Here is a 20,271-nt window from a genome sequence, read left to right as displayed (position 1 = left end):
GAGTATCCTTTAAAAAGCGATTAGTATATGTCATAACTTTATAAGTAATTGAGATATATTGAAAATTGCAAGCTCCACATTTCAGATCCCATGCTTATTTACTTATTTATATTTTACTAATTTTTAAAAAATGTCAGCAAGGTTGGCGCTGATCTGACTTCAGGTGGAACACTGTTCCAAAGGAGAGGGACAACAATGGAAAAGGTGTAGCCTGGTTGTAACACTGCTTCAAGAATGGCACTCAAAAGGTATCCCTGTCATCTCATTGGGTGACCAGAAACAGCTGGGAGAAATTGGTCTAACAGATGTCCATGTCCTGGGGTTAAAGATAACAACCAGGAACTTTAATTGCACTTGGAAGCCAACTGGGAACAAGTTCACAGTTCTTGCAGTAAGTAGTGTTACTCAGATAAACTGAGAGATGCCGTTAGCTACTTGAACCACTGCATTCTGGACCAGGTGTAGCTTCTGGGTAGTTTTGTATGGCAGCCCCTTATAAACATGTTGCAGTAGTCCAATCAAAAGATGACCAAGGCATGAACCTTGAAAAGAGGTTTTTCATTCTTTCAGTTACAAAAATGCTCGTAACTGGTGCATGGGTTGGAGTTGTGCAAAGGTCCTCTTGTAAGTCTCACAGTAAACAAAGAAAAGTAAATAATACATAAACACTACATTTTCAGAAAGTTGCTGTGCTTAACTGTTTATCCTGTACAGGTTGTATTAGCTTCTTTTTTCCTCTGGATTTGTTGAAACAGATGACTTGACCAGAGGTGCCTAAACTTTTATTGTACATGCCAAGGATGTTTTTGAAAAGTAAAGTGTTCTCAATTCGGATTCTCTTAGAAATCTTTTTCAGTAATCATTCAAGCATGGCTAGTTGGATTTTTTAAAAAAGCAAACTGGCAGAACCTGAACAGAATCCAAAGGCATGATGTAGTTCAAGAAACAAATCCAGAGCCAATCATAGTTTCCAGTACTGAAAGTCTCTCTCTCTCGGACAGAAGAATGGATAAGGAGCACATGTGGGCAATCTCCTGGAGACTGATCAAGCACATCAAAAGGCCAGGGTGGATGGAGGGTGGCAGAGAGAGGTATAGCCTGAATCAACAATTCTACTTCCAAAGCTTGCTGTGTAGTATGAGCTAGTCAGAGAGACAAGTAGAACTAACCAATTCTAATATACTGTGTAGTATGAGCTAGATTAGAAGAGACAAGTAAGTAGAACTAACCAATTCTAAACAGAAATGCTAGAAAAAACAGAGCCAGGAGGCTGGATCCTGGCACTTATAAGGATTGGTTACTTTATTTAAGTCTTGTTTAATGTTGAAAAGAGTGTTGGACACGTGACATAATTCTGCATGAGTAACTATGCTCTGGAATGAGGCAGTTTATAGGAGGGAGGAAGGAAGACTGCTGGCTTACTTTTATGGACATGTAGCTTGAAATAAGAATAGTCCAAAGTATGTGAATCTAGAGCTTTCAGATTGATAAGGATACTACAGTGCAATTGTCTTGTTATTTTAACATACTGTTTTTGTGATTTGAAACTTCTCCTTTGTGGCCTTCATTGTAAAATATATTCCTTTTCATAATTTGTGTTTGTATTTATACAGAATGATTCTCATGAATTTCGTTATATGACTGCCATTCTGCGTCATTGCTTATTGACTCTGGGCCCTACTGAAGATAAAACTGAAGAATTACACAGGTTGGTGAAATTATAAATCTGGTAGTTCTTAGAATAGTGTTCTAGTTTGTTCTGGTGTTCATCTGTCATGTCTAAATAAAGGAGTAAGTAAGCTGGTGCTTTCCATACGTAGTGAACTACAGCTCCCGTAAGTCTCAACATTATGATTAATATTACAGATTTTGAAATAATTGGTCTTTTCTTGAATCAGTCACTTATATTCCAATGACTTTACAAAATGAAAGAGTGGCTGACCATCAGGAACTTTTGTTTAAGACTGAATTAATGTAAGGAGAGCTTGCTCACTTAATATTTCACAACAGGCTTTATATTTTTATGCTGATGGTAATATTATGATATAGACTTGTCCAATAACTTCCAAGATATCATGTTTTTTCTAAATAACATTTTAGAAAAGAATTGTCATAATTATGATTTAAGGAATTTTTCTGTAAACTTATAGTTTTAGGCTTGTAGAAGCTAGCCATGTGAAAAAACTTCAAAAGCAGCCTGCAAAAAACTTCAGCAGTTTTTTGAAAGTAAGAAACTGCAGGATGGTTATAGAATTAATGAATTTTTAAACATTTATTTAGTAGGTTACCCCAAATACAGTATTATTCCACAGCCTGAAATCCAGATATGCTGTAATTAAACAGTAACGTATACATTGTTCATAGCAATACTAAGAAGTGGATAGAGCCCTCTTTTTGGATCAAGACAGTAAATAAGACCATGTTGTCTTAAGAGTGGAGCTTTGTTTAAGCTAGAGCTTGTAATTAATATTCATACCTCAGATAGGTGATTTTAAAATGTATTCAGCTTAGTAAAAATTGTGTTTTTTAAAATGTTTGATTTCAAATGCTCTGGAAAGCATCAGTTAACTTTCCCAGCAGATTATCTTCTTGTGTAGATCTTTTTTTTCAGAATGGAGTGACCTGTGGCTTTAGCTGCTGAAGGACTGGCCTGGGAGAATTTTAAGGCTAGATAAGTTTTCAAGAGAAAATAGAGACCCAACTCAAGGCTTACTTTGCTAAGTGCTGTTGGGCTGGATTCAGATGTGGGAGCGTGCAGGTGGGGTACAGATGCAGGTTTGTTTGCCCATCCACCAGCAGAGCTCTCTCAGTTCTCCTTTCTCCCCCAAAAGCTGCATACAGATTTGCCAGACCTTGCCGAATAAAATAATCGGTAGCACAATTTTCAGACTTCTTGTATGTGTTCCGTTCATGGAAAGTGTTTCTGCCTCATTCCAAGGTCCCCCTGCCGCTCCGCAGCCTACTTTATTCGGCAGAGTTTCCCAACCTCCCATGTAGCATTGGGGAAGGCGGACAGAATTGTTGATATGCGTTCTCTGTGTGTGGGTAGAAGGATGACCTCTTTTATTAGCCCAGCTGCATGCTTCTAAATCTGGATTCAACCCCTGGTGTTAGAAGTTAGCAAGTATGGCAAATATGTGGGCCATCTGTGGATTGCCCGCAACTGGAATCCCCTCTGTGCATTGCTGATCTTCTTCTGAGCCTAGTGTTCCAAATAAAGTATGAAGCTGTGGCCTTTTGCGCCAACCTTGTGAAAGGTGAATGGGGCATAATTGCTCACTTGTTTTCCTTCTCTGCCAACATCTCAAATTTTGGCCTGTTGGCCTTGCCATTAAAGATATCACCTGAAATAAAGCCTATCAGATGTGAGTTTCTTTGGATACTTAGTTCTGTCTGATCTCTTCTGTTAGTCATTCAACAGGCCCAATGTTGCAACTGCAGCATTTTTTGACTAGAATTGGAAGCAGAGCTAAAGAACTTGCATAAACATGGCCTTAAAATATAGATGTTTTGTAAAGCTTTTCCTGGCTTATTTTCCTCTCTCAATAATCTCCCCCAATTATTATGTCATCCTTTATAAAATCTTCTGTGCTTCATGATCAAGTTTGTGTGGCCTTCTCCCATTACCTACTCATGTCTATCTGCAGATATCAACCCCATACATTCCTTATTATCCATTCCATGTAGTGAGACTAGAAGCAGTACTAGAAGTTAGGAACTTCATCCTTGCAGCTCTGTCCAATAGATCCAAATATGGAAGTCCCATAATTATTTGAAAATGTTCTGTTTTACTCTGAATATCAGATGCTAAGCTATAATGTGGTTTGCTTAGTTTCAGTTACAGGGTTGTGTGAATCCAGCCAGTTGTAATTTATTCAGTTAAACCACAATTAAGCAATTCATGACTTAAAGACATGATGTGCTAACTCAATATTTTCTACATGAAGTCAGGAGACCAAGGCTGGAGTAGTGTGAGTCCTTTCCTGAAGTGTGAGACCTTTCCTGATCTAATCTTAAAGATTAAGAGTGATATAGTTGGAATTATATTAAAGTGCAATCATATTTAGAGTCTTGCATTCTGTTCATGTATCAATTGGACAAGTTAGGTGTTTAAAAGGTCAAAAATATATATGTTTTGTATTGGTGTATTCTTACTTTCTAACATCCTGAAGCACTACAACAAGGAGAAAAAACAGAAAACATCAGAAGCAGCCAGTATGGTTGCACAAAAATTGTAATGATAATAAAAAAAGACACAGGAGATGGAAAGAGGGACAGTCACCAAGGAAGAGTACATACAGATAACCCATGTTACTTGAAAAGATGTTAGGAGAGCTAAACCTCAGAATGAGCAGAGATTAGTAAAGAATGTTAAAGAAAAGAAAGATTACTTGTTTGGATAAGCTCAAAATAAAAGGAAAGATTACAGAAAGGAAACAAATAAGAAAGAAATGGCAGACTACCTAACTCCTGCTTGGGCTTAGTCTTCTTTAAGAAAAGGAAGGAGTTCACCACCCTGAGTTATTTATAAAAATAACAAAGGCGGGATTAAAAAAAATCTTTTAAAAAGCATTCTTGCAGGCAATTGTGAAGAGCTTGTTGAAGGAGCAAGATACTTGGTCAAATTTGATAGAGTTAGGGAATATCTACTGATCTTGGATGACCTCAGGCGTCCACGGCCAGATTGTGTCCTAGAGCACAGAAGAAATTTGCTGGCAATCTGGCTCAATCTCCTAGAGAAGGGGAGAAATACCAGATAACTGAAGGAGGGGAAATGTTACTGTTGTCAAAAATAGGGGAAAGGAGGGCTCAGAGGACTACAGACAGGTCCTTTACCATTGATACTTGGGGAAACGTTAGAGCAGATCATAAAGAAACTGACCTGTAAGTACTTGAAAACAGTATAGTTATTACCAAAAGTCAACACAGATTTGCCAGGAACAAATCTTGTCAAACTAATCTTCCTTCATTTTTTGATTGGGTAACTTTCTTAGTAGGTTGTAGGAATGCTGTAACTTTAATATTTGTTGGCTTTAACAAAGAATTTGACAAAGTACATGTGGCATTAGATAAGTAAACTAGTTAGAGATGAGCTAGATGGTATGTCAAACAGGTGGCTCCACTGCTGACTTGACAACCAGAAAACCATTCACTACTGGTTCACCATCAATACTGGACTGTTATCAAGTAGAGTGCCATAAAATTCAATCATGTGGCCAGAACTCTCCAACTTTTTCAATAATGATTTAAATGAAGAGGTGGGCAGTAATGCTTATCCAGTTTGCAGATGACACAAAACTGTATAGCAGGAGTTGTGAGCAAATTAGAGGGGCTGTTGCAAATTATTTTAAAATTTTGCATAGCAATCAAGCTCAGACTTTTGAGTATCACTAAGCGTATGCATGATTTTTCCATCTGCTTCCTTTTCTTAGCAGTATAGCTGGGTTGACCATGTTTGATTTTCTTGGTCTTACCAGCATGGCAGTTTTTATGGCCTTTAATAATTCATAGTCTTTCTGGCTGTACATATTTTTGTTTCCATATTGATCCTTTATTTCAGTGTTAAGTATGGGTTTGGATCCATCAACAACTTTAAGAATCCAAGGATCCCAGTGTTAAGTTAATTAATATGCAGTACATATGCATGAGGCAGTTAATTCCAAATTCTAAAAATAATAAACTGTTTCAAACTGAAGAAAGAAATTGATAGATGTGTAAATGGGGAAGATGTGTAAAGAATAGGATTATGTTAGTTGGGGGAAGAATGGTCATGTATAAAGAATGCCCAACATGATTATATTATATTCTCCAACTCTGTTTCAGGTCTGTTTTTTAAAAAGTGTTCATTTTTTGTTTCTGATACTTTGGGGGGAACTATTTATTTAGTAATTTTATATGGCTGACCATCTTAACTAATTCTAAGTTACTAAAAAATAGATAAAATATAAACACATGAAATCACAGTTGTTTAAATATTTATTTATTTAACTTGCATGCCTCCTGATTCTCAATGACTCTGGGTGGATTGAGGCACCTCACAACTACTTGGCAATATGAAACAAGATATCCATACCAGGTTCTGCTGACATAAAGCCAAATCTTCGCAGTCTTCCAGAAAGGCAACAGGTTGGGGCCATCTGAATCTCAGGGGGAAGGTTGTTCCATTGGGCAGGTGCCATGACAAAGAAGGTATGTCTCCTGAGTCCCATTAGATGACCTTGATTCACAGAAGGGACCTGAAGGATATCTACTCTGCCAGATCTGGGGGGACAGGCAGAAACCACTGGAGACAGGTAGTCACAGGTAGTCTCACAAGCCCTGTGGCATGCAGGAATTTAAAGATAACAATCTGCACATTGAATTGCATCCAGAAGGCTACTGGAAGCCAGTGCAGCTCTCATAGAAGTGATGTTGCATGGGTGTACCACAGTGTGCCCAAAACTGCATATGCTGCCACATTCTGGACCAGTTGTATCTTCCAAATGCTGTTCATATAGAGTGCATTGCAGTAGTCCAACTGGGAAGTAAAGGCATTAATTACTGTGAGCAGTGCCTCCCATGGGTACTGGGGCACAAGAGTTGTTATGCAAAGCCCTTTCTGACCACGGTTCCCATCTGCTCATTCAGCAGGAGCCATGAGGAATCCCAAGTTGGACACCAGCTCTTTCTGGGGTGGTGCTACCCCATCCAGAGTTAACGATGGAAAGTCTCCAGATCTGGAGATCAGGTCCTGAACCCACAGCCATTCTGTCTTAGTAGGGTTGAGTTGAAGCCAGTTCTTCCCCATCCAGATCCTCATATCCTCCAGGCACTGGGAAAGAACCTCAATGGCATTATTTGGTTAAAAATTCTTTCAGAAGGTCTTCAGAGGTGAGAAGCAGCCATAATCATAGCATATTTTCCCTGAAACCCTGTAAATTAAAAACTTTAAAATGAACATATGTTGAATCTTATCTTTGTGTATCAGATACTTGATTTGTTATTCTTAAATTACCACAGAAAAGACCATGTTTAAACAATCTTTTAAAATAATGTAGTTTACTGCCAAGCTTATTTATTGGTATTATTATTCAAATGTAAATAATCAGGAGATAACCTAAACTTTTCATTGCACAGCTTTTCATTCTTTGGGGGAGCAGTTGTGAAAGTTAGGATTTATATCCAGGTAAGAACTTAATAAAAATCCCTTGATGCTCCACATTTTTTAGAATTAAGGTAGTTCAATGAAACGGTGTACTTGAGTGACATATAAAATATAAAAGTGACATATAAAAACTAGAGAGCCAGTTTGGCCTAGTGGTTAAGGCACCAGGCTAGAAAGCAGGAGGCTCTGAGTTCTAGTCCCGCCTCGGGCATGAAAGTCGGCTGGGTGACTTCGGGCCAGTTGCTCTCCCAGCCCCACTCACCTCACAAGGTGGTGGTTGTGGGGAAAATAGGAGGAGGAAGGCGTATTAGGGACGTTCACTGCCTTGAGTTATTTATAAAATAATAAAGGCAGGATAAAAAATCTAAAACAGAAAAAGAAATAAAATGTTGATTGTTTGACAGAGACCTCAATATTCATAAGTTACTCAAAAATAAATTCAGTTAGTGCTTGTCTCACACTGTATACGTTTCAGATGATGGAAAAAGCCTCTGCTTGAGACCTTGGAGAGCTGTTGAATGTCAGAAAAGTGTTAGGCTAGATGGATAAGGGTCTGATCTTATCCATTCATTTGTTTTCTAGTTCTCTCTTGTAACGTGATTATTTCAAGTGTGCCTGTTAGAGGGTTGTGAATTCAGTTTTAAAAAGCTATGAATGGAGACTTTAAAGTATATTCAGATATCACTTTATAGTTTTAATGATAGTTTTTAAGAAAAAAAACTTCAGAGGATAAATTTGAAGGGAGGATCTTTTTAAATTTATAAATACAAATTTAAATTAATCAGATGAATTCAGAGAATTGAATTCATTTTATTACTTTAAATCTGTTCTTATATATCAATTTGAAAAGATCCTCCCTTCATTAAGAATGAGTATAGTAAACAGATTATTCTGGCTCTCTGCGTTCAGTCACACAAAATAGCCGGCTACCCACGATTTCAGTGAACGTAAGTTATGGTAAATGCCACGTTTGCCCACTCTGAAGATTTTAATCCCAGCTTTTGCTGGTGCTGAAGTGTTTGCTTTCACGTTTGCCTATCAGGAGGGGGCTGAGAGCCTGAGTAGGTGGATGTCATGTCTCGGTGATTAATGATCTTGAGGGAGCTGAGAGAGAAAATAATATACGCAGCATTTCTACCCCCTGGAGGAGGAATGCAAACACTATTGTGCCGATCTGTGCATAGTCAGTGACTTCCTGGTAGGTGGAGAATTTCATACACTCCTCTGCCACAAATAAAGCTGTCAGGTGGAGTGACAAAGTTCAGAAAGCCAGACTCCAGTTATTGAAAAGAATAACTCGAGCACAGTGATCCAGAAAATTAATTTTGTAGGTGTTTGGGAACACCAATTGCTTCATAAGAAACCAGCAAAAAGGAGCTTTCCATGGAAAAGATCCAAGCTTCCTTTCTTTGTCTGAATTAAAATCCTATTGTTCTTTGCCCACTCTGTTTTGCTTCAAGCAGATTATTTTGTGAAAAGTAAAACTCAGTCTCCAGCCTGTGTTAAGCATTTCAGTTTAAATTGGTCCTGCTTTAAGGGAGTAAAAAAGGGCATGGGCTGAAGGGATGAAGTAGTAGTAGGCCGATGTAACTACATCTTGGTGAAATTCTTGCTTTAAGTGAAACAAAGGATCCAAATACCCTGGTCACTAATTCTTAACTAGCATCTGAATATAACAATGCTACTTGAAATCAGTGAATTATAGTTTTCGGCAAATCAGTTTAGGCTGACAGGATAAATTAATGGCCTAAATGACTTGGGGGGAAATGTGATATGAATCAGATACAGCCCTAAAGAACCCAACTACATAACTGCCAAGGATAGAACAGTAATGCCACAGCACCACCTTCTGAAAGTGACCATCCGAGTCGAAGCGGAACCACTAACGTGGCACTCCCACATCCTAGTTCAGTCTATTCCAGAAGGAAACCATGACAAATGATATTGAAAGCCATAGAGAAATCTGTGAACCAACATGGTTGTTTTCCTCTATCTCCCTCAGCAAATGTTATCCAGTGGGCCACCAAAGCCATTTCTGTTCCAAAACCAGGGCTGAAACCATATTGTAATGAGTGTAAAAAATCAGTTTTATCCAAAAGTGCATTGAGATGATTGCAATGACCTGTTCTAGCATCTCAGTCAATATTGGGGAAGATAGTTATTGAGTGGTTGATGTTTTCAATTATGGGGTCAGGTTAGTTTTTTTCCTATTTTCTGTCTCCCTCCTCCCGCCCGCCTTTGCTTCTTTTTCTTTTTTTCATCTTCTTTTTCTCAATTTGTGGCATGTGCTGGTGTGCATTTGCAAAATGTATATTCCAGGTTGCTACTACATTTTTTACTTAAATTTTTGGGAACCTAAAGTATTATTTGTATAACACTGCAACACTTGTTTGATTTAAGCAATAGGAATCAGAAACATAAACAAAATGTATTTAAAACCAAAAAACAAAAATGTGCTTTCTTTCTTTTGCTCTCTGTCTTTCACTCTAAATGTAGATAATAACATCTTGACCCCAGACTGATCAGGTAATGTTGTCAAGATCTTGTCCGAGTGCCTGGAAGTTGCGGGGGGCTGGATGGGAAGGAACAGGTTCCATCACAACCCTGACAAGGCTAAATAACTGGGGTTTTGCCCCCTCCCCCTGGGCTGGGGAGGTTTCATCTGTAGTTCCAAATAGAGCTGTACTTCCCCCTTCAGGAATGCAACATAGAGGCCATCTTGGACTCACAGCTCCTGCTCAAGGAGCAAATGGCTACTATGGCTAAGAAGGCCTTTGTAGAAATCAATCTTTTGTGCCATTTGAACCCTTACCTGGACTGAGAGGCCTTTTAGATAGCCACACACATTTTGGTCACCTCACATGTGGACTGTTGCAACACACTCTACATGGGGCTGCCCTTGAAAAGCTGCAGCTGGTCTGGAATGCGGCAGCATGGGCAGTTATGGGCATATCTCCTCAGCCCATACAACACCTTTGCTCCTTGAGCTGCACTGGCTACCAGTAGCTTCTGGGTGCAATTCAAGCTTCTCGTTATCACCTATGATCCCCTTTATGACATAGGACCCAAATACATATGTATTCTTATCTACAGAAGTATCTTCTGTGGCTTCTGCCTAGCCTGTATGATTGGGCAGAGTTGGCATTCTCCAGGTCCTATCCATTTAGGAGTGTCATCTGATCAGACCTAGGAAATGTCCTTTCTCTGTTGCTGCACTTACCCTCTGAAACACCATACCCTGTGAGATATGTGAGGTCCCCACACTGGCCATGTTTAAAAGAACATTGAAAATTTGGCTCTTCCCTTAGATCTTGGGTTGGAGTGAGTGGCAGGTCCTGTGTATTTAATTGTTTTCAGAAGGTTTTTCTTCCAGATGTTTGGGGTTTTAGCTGCATTTTAGGGATCATTTCACTGTACACTGCCCAGAGTCATTATAGAATTGGGTAGTCTTATACATTTAAATAAATAACACATACTGTATATAATACATACATAACATAAGTGCGTGCACACTCACATATACATGTAAATATGCACTTTAAGTTTCAAACAGTTTATGCGTATTGTGTTTTGTTTGGTCTGGCATGTTGTATGATCTCAGCATTGTGGTTTGTAAACACTTGATTGTGACTTAGTATGTTATATGTACCAGTCAGTTGTAGCTTATTCAATAAATCATGGTTATGCATATCTGAACCCAGTCATAAAATGAAGTTATGACTCCAAAAAAGCTATTCTTGGGGAGTACCAAAACAAATGTTTAAGAATAGTAATAAAGACAGCTCTATGATTACAGGAATTTGTGAATATCATGGTTGCCCCCATACTAAAATACAAAACTGTCAACTGATATCCTTTTCTCTGATCTCTCCACTGTTTCTTCTATGAGGTTTATTTTCATTGCTGCTTGTAGCGTCACCAGTGTTTCACATAAAAACAAAAAACAGAGCAACCTCTTGTACTTGGACCGATCTTCAGGAAGTGAATTAAACATGAACTACAGGGAAACTTCTATTCATCAACAATATATAGGATTTGAGTTCCTAACTACTGGAAATACTATTTATGCTTGACCTATTTATTTAAGTCACACTCTGATGCAACAAGAAATGAGCAATTTTATTTTATTTTTTTTGGTTATATGAATGATGCTTGCTACTATCGCAGTTTGCATGCATCCCCTTTCCTTCTGCAGTGTTTTATCTTGATTTTCCTGAACTTTGTACGCTCCAGATACATTGGCCTTCAGCTCCTGTCACTTCTATACTGGGCATAATGGGGGTTGAATTCCAGCATACATGGTGAACTAGATCGCTGTTCAACTTGCTTGGTCAGCAGGGTTGGCTTTAGCAGAACCATCCAGAGGAATAAGATAGTGGAAAGGATGAGTGGTATATTTATTCATCGTCTGCCTGCTTACGCCCTCCTTTTACTACATAGGGCTGCAAAAAGCAAGGAAGCAAAAGATGGCTGCATGATCACCTTGCTTGTCTTCTTTGCTGGGTGGTGTGGTGGATTGGACAAGTTGGGCTCAGTGCTTGCTTATATGCCACAGAGAGTATAAAGACGATGATGTGATGAGGCAGCTACTCTTTCCGTGACCCATCTTTCAGTCTGTACCACGGGTGGCAGAATAAGCAAGCCAGCAGAAGCAGCTACTTGCACACTGCTTCTAGGCAGCACTGTGACTCTGGTTCTCCCTGTCATGGTACCCAGAGAGGGTAAGCCTTTGCTTGCATGCTTCTATACTCTTCCTTAAAAGTGGCAGAATTCGTAGCCAAGACACTCCTGCATCTTGATTCCATATTGCATCCTGAAAATGTAATACAAGTGTTTAGTGAATTACTGAAAATACCAATTAGAAAAGTTTAAAACCATTCAAATGTGACTTGTGGTATTGAGATGCATTAGGTGTTGTATCATTGCAGCATTATAATCCATGCTCTTATGCTCATGTTTCAAGGGCTTCTTTCCCATATTATGAACAAAAATATAAAATTACATACAAAAATGTGTCTCTTCAACACAAATGCATAGAATTTGTTTTTACTGTAGATTTATTTTCAAATAGTTTTAAGAGAATGATTTAAAACATTTTTTCAGCAATGCGATCAACCTGTTAAGTAACGTTCCAGTTTCTTGCTTGGATGTTCTTATCAGTCCATTGACTCAAGAAGATGCAGAGGAAACCGATATGAAATACAATGGCATGAATATGGATGCCATTCAGGTTCTATTGAAGTTCATGGAGAAGAGAATTGATAAGGTAAGAACCTTTGAATTTGTGAGCCTGTTCCATTGTTTGCAGCAGAATGCTACCTGGACCTTAATTTTGTTGTAGTGCTTCCTCACCAAAACAGGCCTTGTGTACCAACCCCCAAGTTTTAGATGTTTAAAAACAAATCAAGGTTGGAACATGGCCATGAGAAATACAAGATCATGGAACAAACTGAATATTCATCTGAATACCCAAAAGTGAACAAAAAGTCTGGCTCAGTGTTGCATGGGGAGAATAAATAATTCAACTGTGTTTTTTAGATTCTTTGGGCAGTGCAAAATATAAAATAATGTCCTACTTATCTTTGTTTTATCTGTTTTCAGTAAAAAGCTGTGATTGACGCACTACATAATACCATGCTCAGAAATGCAACGTAGTCTAATTTGTGTGTTGCAGCCAGGGGAATGTTATGGATGTTCCTGTATCTGAAAAAACAACATAATAAACAGATATTGGGGAACCTTAATTAGTCATAGCTGCTGGTTTACATCCTGTGAGCTTCCAGATACAGAGGTTTTTTTAATTTTTAAAAACTTTTTTTTATTATTTTACATTTTTAAAATGTTTTGAAGTTTGGATGAGCCACTATGGAAACAGGTGACCCCACCTACTAGAGGAAGAGTGGTGTGTGCCATAACTTTTGAGTTACACTGTTGGAAAAATGTTGTTGAATTCTTTATTCTTTAGGGGAGCAGCTATCGGGAAGGCCTCACTCCAGTGCTAAGCTTACTAACAAGATGCTGCCGATCCCATCGGAACATTAGGAAGTTTATTAAAGCTCAGGTGAGACATGGGGGTAGCCAAAGATTAAGATGAGACCTTTTGTACCAAATATGCATAAATATTAGTTTCTGTTTGTTAAAGAGTCTGATCCTTCTCCAGTAATTTTTTTGCTCTGGATATGTAGGGCAACACAAAGCTGGATAAAGGATAAATGAATGAAATTGCTGATATTGTACAACATGCATGTTTTCTTGAAAGTAAATATTAACTTTGTTCATTTGTTCACTGGAGCTTATTCACAACTTAAGCAGTCTAAAACAATTATTTAGAAGAAATGGAATATGATATGCAGGTAGTCCTCATTTAACAATGCTAACTGAGACTGGAAACTCCATTGTTAAGTGACGTGGTCGTACGTTGAAAAACCATGTGACTGCGCCACTTGGTAACAGCCGTCCCATCTGCCATTGTTAAGTGAAGACCTCACATGACCATGACTTCCAACTTCCTGCCAGCTTCCCCATTGACTTTGCTTGTGGGAAGCCAGCAGGGAAGGTTGCAAATTGTGATCATGGGACTGTGGAATGCTGCAGCAGCATAATTGAGATCCAGATGCCGAGTGCCTGGATTGTGATCCCATGACCGCGGGGACACCGATGGCTATAAGTACAAGGTACTATTCATTCAGCACCGTCATAAGTTTGAAGAGTCACTGAACGAGTAGTCATTAAACAAGGTCCACCTGTACATTCACAAGAGCATGAAAGCAACAGTGTTAAAACTGCTGAATCATAAAAATAGCTTATTTTATTAAGATTACTGATGTTCACTCCCAGATGTTTTTATTTAAGCCTGCAGAATGGTACACTGTTAGACCATTGTGAGGAAGGAGTTGCATTACCCTGAGTCCACAACAAAAACCCCTTTGTCGTTTCTCCTGGACATCTAAGTTCTGATTGCTTGGAAAAACAATAAAATGGGCTTGTGTTTTAGGATGAAATGGGATGTAAATATAACATTTATGGGGAGCAGTAAGCACACTTAAACAAGATGGTGGCATGCATTGTATGGTCCAGAAGTTGGACAGTCACATTCTCTTTTAGAACTGAATACTCCATTACCTTCTCCCTTGCTCCCACCCCATTAAGGATGAGCCTCTCATAGCAAATTTTATAGCGTTAAGATTTAGGAGTGATGTATCAAATCCCAAATCTGCAGAAAAGGTTCGAATGTTGTAAAGTATTTTGTAGAAAAATCCTAAAATCACTCTTCATTGATAAGCATTGATAACCAGGGATTCAAAGCTTATATTGGATCATTGGAAAAAGGAATAAAGCTGAGTGTCATTAGCATACTACTATTAGTATCATCCCTTTGTTCTCCATTGTCTTGGGCAAGAACTGGATATAACAGGCCTCTTTATGTAAGGAGTGCTAAAAGTGACATGGTCATAAGGCTACTGGAAGTACTTTTTGGATTTTATGTAGCAAATACTGTTACACATGAAATTTTGCTTTAGAGTGTTTTAAACAATTCCCGTTAGCATTATAAGAGTGTTTCTGATGATAAGTTTGGAACCCCCTCCCATCCCCTTAATGTTATGAGAACAATAATGCAAAACTAACTGCACTTGTTTTAGGATATTCTTTTGTTCAGTTGAATGTTTTAATCGTTTGTCTGGTTACTCTAGTATATCTCATATCATTTCATTCTTAAGTACTATATATTGTAATAAGAGCATGTTTTAAAACTACATAGCTAGTCAGAAGTGAATGATCAGTACGAAAAATTCTCACTATGTTTGGCAACATTTGATTAGACTAGGTCAGTGTTTCTCAACCTCATGCTAGCATGCTGGCTGGAGAATTTTGGAAGTCAAAGTCTACACTTCTTAAAGTTGCTGAGGCTGAGAAACACTGGAGTAGGTTGACAACTAACTTGGTTCTCATGCAAATGCCTGGATCCATTGTGTGTATTGGATACAAGTTAGTAATCATTATATAGTCCTGAATGGCAATGATTTTAAAAACTGCATCAACATTTTCTCTGTTATGAGCATCTTGGTATTTTCTAGGTAGGGTTTGGGGGATTGGGCTTTGAATTTTTTCTTCTATTGATGTTGATTGGAATGAAAGTTTGCAGGAAAAGTTTTATTTCCACTGATGGAGCCCCCCCAAAAAGAGCATTATGCGTGTGTCCTGAGGTGCTTTTTCCTGAGGTGTTTGACTGATGCATGCTGAATTTCTGTCATAAATATGAAGTAACTTTCTGATAATTCAAATCAGCATAAGACAGTTATACCTACGGATTAAACCAGAACTGTAAATTCAGTTTTAGAACTCTTAAGAACTAGTAGATATGTATTATAAGATGCTAGAATTGTTCCATAATTATGGTCCAGATTGCAGTGAGGATTAACTCTTTCCTTTTTTTAACATCATTTAATCCAAGAGATCTCCTGCATGGAAATTGTTTAAATAGCCAAGAAAAAAAGTGGAATTATTTTGAGGAATTTAAGAAAATAAGTGTGGCAGCACCTTGCATTGGGATTAATTTCTCTTCTTATCTTTCTGTGTCTTTAGGTGCTGCCTCCTTTGAGAGATGTATCTAATCGTCCTGAAGTGGGCACAACACTGAGAAACAAATTAGTGCGTCTTATGACTCATGTTGATCTAGGAGTGAAGCAAATTGCTGCAGAATTCCTTTTTGTTCTTTGTAAGGAGAGAGGTACAGACTGATTTTTACTAGAACATAAGGGTGGTTATAGCATATTTGCAAACACAGGTAGTCCTCAGTTAATGACCTTAATTGGGATTGGGAAGTCTGTCGCTAAGCAACACAGACATATAAAGTGAAAAATCACATGACCACGCTGACTTACAATGGCTGTTCCGGTAGTTCCAGTTGTGGTCATTAAGCGAATCACACATGGTCGTTAAGCACAATGTCACATGACCGTGACATGCAATTTCCTGCCAGCTTCCCCACTGATTTTGCTTGTCAGAAACCGGCAGTGAAGATTGCAAATGGTGATCACATGACTGCGGGATGCTGTGACCATCATAATTGTGTGCCAGCTGCCAAATACCCAAATCACGATCACGTGACCGCGGGGACACTGCAATGGCCGCAACTTCGAGGACCGACACCTCGTTCAGTGCTGTCATAACTTTGAATGGTTGCTTAACGAGTGTTCGCTAAGTGAGGACTACCTGTAGTCATTTGCTGAGCTGGCTATCTCTTGTGAAATAAAAATATTTTTTATAGTTTTTTTTTTAAATCTAGAAGTACTTGAAGATGTACTATACAAATCTGACGGTCAACCACAATTTATAAAACACGTCTGAGCTTTTACTTTTTGTGGCAACTAGTCTCCTGCCTCTCTCTCTCTGAAAAAGTCTTAGGCCAGATTAAATTTAAGACAAATAAGAGTTATTAAATTTAAGCTTAGCCTTTTTCAGCTATGAAGTCTTCACTAGTGTATACAGGGTATAAAGCCACATGTGCAGGTCTTCCTATGCCCACCCTCTCCTGTTAGAACCCAATCTAAAATGCGAATACAGCTCTCAAAAAGCTTATGTGTTCTGCTTTATCAGAGTCCCCTTCTGTTTGGAGAGTCCTGCTCTCACTTAAACAAATGTGAGTAGAAGAATTCTTCAGACTTGCCCCTCAACTACTTCAGTTGAGGTGACCATGCACAGCCATGTGATCCTTAGAGAAGTATATATATCCCAATTGGGCTTAATGCCCAAAGAGGGATTTTTCTAAAATTCCAATCCAAAAATAAAAAATAAAAAGTTAATCCCAGTCTGTCTTCAAACAACAGTTTTGATCCTTTCCAACAAATTGTTTTCTGATGTTTTGCAGTTGACAGCTTGTTGAAGTACACTGGTTATGGCAATGCAGCAGGCCTGCTGGCAGCAAGGGGCCTCTTAGCTGGAGGAAGAGGAGAAAACTGGTACTCAGATGATGAAGATACAGACACAGAAGAATACAAATCTGCAAAGCCAAAGTATGGCATGGCTTGAATTCTGCTCTCCCTCCCTTCACCTATGCCAGTGTTTTTCAAACTTGGCAACTTTAAGATGTGTGGACTTCCACTCCCAGAACATCTTAAAGTTGTCTAGTTTGAAAAACACTGACCTATACAGTTTCTATTTTGTCTCCCTTTCTGTTTGTCAGATATCTGGCCCCTGACTTTTGGAACTAAGTCTCCTTATACAGGTAGTTCTCGGTTAATGACAGTAATTGGGACTGGAATTTCATTGCTAAGTGATGCAGTCATAAAGTGTGACATCATGTGACCACATCGCTTAGCAACAACAATCCCAGCAGTCCCCATTGCCGTTGTTAACCCTAACCCACCAATCATTAGCCGAGGACCCAGCCCGATCAAAGCCATTCCTGGCTTGGTCCCTCCAAACCCCGGGCCTCACTAAGGTAAGGGACTGCCTCCTCTGCCTCCTCTTGAACTCTCCCCACCTGCCTATCTTCTCCCCCATCTCTGACTTTTTGGCTGCCCACCTACCCACTGCCACCAGCTGCCTCTGCTGCCCACCCTGCCTGCCGCCACGCCTGCTGCACCTCATACCACTAATATACCAGCCAGGGCCTTCTTTCGCGCCACCTTCTTTCACGCCAGTGCAGCCAGGGCTTCTCTCATGCCCCACCCAGGGCCTCTGTTCACGCACTAGTCAGGGTCTCCATTCGTGCCCCGCCAGGGCTTTCTTTTGCAAAAGAAGCCTGGCACATGAAAAAAGGCCCCGACTGCACTAGCACGAAAGAAGGACATGGCTAGAAAGGGCCTTCTTTTGTGCCGATGCAGCCAGAGCCTTTTTTCATGTACCAGGCTTCTTTTGCAAAAGAAGGCACTGAATGGGGCACAAATGGAAGCCCTGGTGGGGCACGAGAGAAGCCCCTGCTGCACCAGTGTGAAAGAAGCACATTTGTTCATGTGACCACAGGGGCACTGCAATGGCCAGAAGTTTGAGGACCAGTCGTAAGTCCCCTCATTCAGCACCATCGTAACTTTGAACAGTTGCTGAACAAATGGATGTTAAGCAAGGACTACCTGTAAGTCATGGTTTATAACTAACTTTGAGCAGAATCAGTTTGAGATGGTCAGACTGCAAGGGCTGAAAGAAGCCATAACACTTAAGCTGATGTACATTTTTGAAAACTAAGGGTACCTTCCAGTTCTGGGCTGTTTTGTGATAGTCTGAGATTTCCAATTTTAGTTTAAAAACTTGTGAAACAGTATTTCTGAAAAATCTTCTTGAAGATTTTTTTTTTACTTATTGTTCCTTTCCCTTTTCCCACTTTGCAAAGCATTAACTTAATTACAGGTCATTTAGAAGAGCCAATGCCTAACCCGATGGATGAAATGACTGAAGAACAAAAGGAATACGAAGCAATGAAACTGGTCAATATGTTTGATAAGCTTTCTAGGTATTGTATCTCTTTTCATGTTCATTTCTTTATCCTGCATACAGTTTCATTGTCATTAATAATTTCACTGTGTTTGAGTTATACATTTGCATCAGTGCAGCTCTTAAAGTGTATTCAGCTACTCCACTGGCCAAGGACCGTTTTGCAATAAATGTTGGCAGGCATCCAAAATCTGGTCATTGACCCTAATTAAATAAATATAAAAAGATATTCAGTAAGTACCTTAAGAGTTTTACCAGTTGTAGTCATGTGTACCCTAAAAGAGGTACTCTCTTTACTAAGCACTCTGCATTTTGCTGAAAATAACTATATGGTTATTTCTGAAAGGATTCTCTTTCTACCTGAAAGCGGGACCATCATGGAATGACTGGTCATTGCTATTTTAGAAACCAAAGTATCACATTCCTTTTGAATGGAAGTGGTAATACTTAAAAGCAAAACGGATTGCCTTCTGTGGCATGCAGACTCCACAGTACCAAATTATATCATGGAATGGAGTAAGTACTCCTAAAGCTGGAGCCTTTTTTAAAATGTGAGGCATATTGATCTGTAAGGAGAGTATTGCAAATATTCCCTAATAAAAGACATAGTGATGACTTCCAGATTATTTCTTCTATTCAGATGTTTAGTTAGGTATGTTTCATAGATCTGGGAATGATTTAGTTCTGGTTTTGCATAGATGGACAACATTTAGTTCCTAACTGCTCTGCATAACACAAGATGTAAATTGATCAGAATTGGAATAAATTAGCTGCAACTCACTCTGTTTTTCGTTATTTCATGTTTTGAGGGTGGGGTATCCAGGTAAGATTAGCCTAAAGAAATATATTATCTGTGTGTTGTGCAGCTAAGAGTCTCTCACCCTTTCCCAGCTCCCAAATCCAGACACTTCAACCACTTTCTGCTACCCTCTTTAGAATCACATTTCTTTCTTATTCTTTTGTTTGTGCATGTTTGTTCTGTCTCTCACGCTGCACTTTCCCTGCAGTGCTGAAGATTTGGATTTTGTTCCATTCTCTCTTCTTTGTGATACTACTCGCTTGGTCAGGACTTTAACGCTACCCAAGATCATGTATGTGGTTAGTTTATACTGCCACTAGGGAATATAAATTTACACCGTGCAACTTTTATCCGGTCCTACATTGATTTTTGCTATATCTTTCTCATACTTAGTTTCACTGTACTGATTCAATAGATAATGCACCCCAATTTATGATTCATGTGGCTAGTCACCATTTCTAAGATTGTTTTCAAGAGTATAGAGACTTTTCTAAACAGTAGAAACCAGTTTAAAAATAAAGAAGAGAAAATAAGCCAGTTTCAACGTGAAAGGATAGGACAATGTTAGAAATCAAATTTCAGCTCAGTTAGGAGGTGAATTGGACTATTCTTTTTAAGTAGTTCCACCTCCCATTTTATTAATGCAAACAGTAATTATTGGGCCAAAGGGCAGATTTGGAATTTTCATAACTCTCCTAGAAACTGGTAAAAAGATGACAGTTTCTAGGAGAGTTAGATGACAATTGATATTAAAAACCAAACATTCCAGAGTATACCTGTGGGAACATTAATATTTCTAAATATTTGACACCGCCATTTCTACTCTTCTCAGCGGGTTTCATTCACACGCTCTGTGATTTGGACACTTCAACAGAATTCAGGAGAGAGCTTCAAGACA

The 20,271-nt window shown here is 38.9% G+C and overlaps 1 protein-coding gene and 1 long non-coding RNA gene across 4 annotated transcripts in view; one reads left to right on the top strand and one right to left on the bottom strand.

Annotated features, from left to right (window-relative positions):
• The window catches only part of RIC8B (RIC8 guanine nucleotide exchange factor B), a 36,357-nt gene that overhangs the window by 12,218 nt on the left and 3,868 nt on the right, over positions 1-20,271 (top strand). Inside the window, exons 4-9 of the mRNA XM_007432361.4 lie at positions 1,614-1,708; positions 12,248-12,410; positions 13,110-13,205; positions 15,728-15,872; positions 17,013-17,157; positions 18,474-18,593. Of these exons, the coding sequence (XP_007432423.1) occupies positions 1,614-1,708; positions 12,248-12,410; positions 13,110-13,205; positions 15,728-15,872; positions 17,013-17,157; positions 18,474-18,593 (764 nt within the window). The remainder of the gene's footprint in view (positions 1-1,613; positions 1,709-12,247; positions 12,411-13,109; positions 13,206-15,727; positions 15,873-17,012; positions 17,158-18,473; positions 18,594-20,271) is intronic.
• LOC107326230 (uncharacterized) overlaps positions 11,237-20,271 on the bottom strand; it is a 43,645-nt gene continuing 34,610 nt past the window's right edge. For 2 of the 3 annotated variants that reach the window (XR_015796213.1, XR_015796219.1), the window contains one exon: positions 11,237-11,957. This is a non-coding gene — a long non-coding RNA (uncharacterized LOC107326230). Of the gene's footprint in view, positions 11,958-12,741; positions 12,848-20,271 lie in introns of those variants that run through there. The other variant, XR_015796218.1, reaches the window with a different exon arrangement.

The sequence above is a fragment of the Python bivittatus genome, unplaced genomic scaffold (assembly GCF_059951505.1).
Source record: "Python bivittatus isolate LINGU-HERP-01145 unplaced genomic scaffold, Pbiv_v1 ctg000330_np1212, whole genome shotgun sequence".
In the NCBI taxonomy this organism is placed as follows: domain Eukaryota; kingdom Metazoa; phylum Chordata; class Lepidosauria; order Squamata; family Pythonidae; genus Python; species Python bivittatus.
This window is presented reverse-complemented; position numbering and strand designations above follow the sequence as displayed.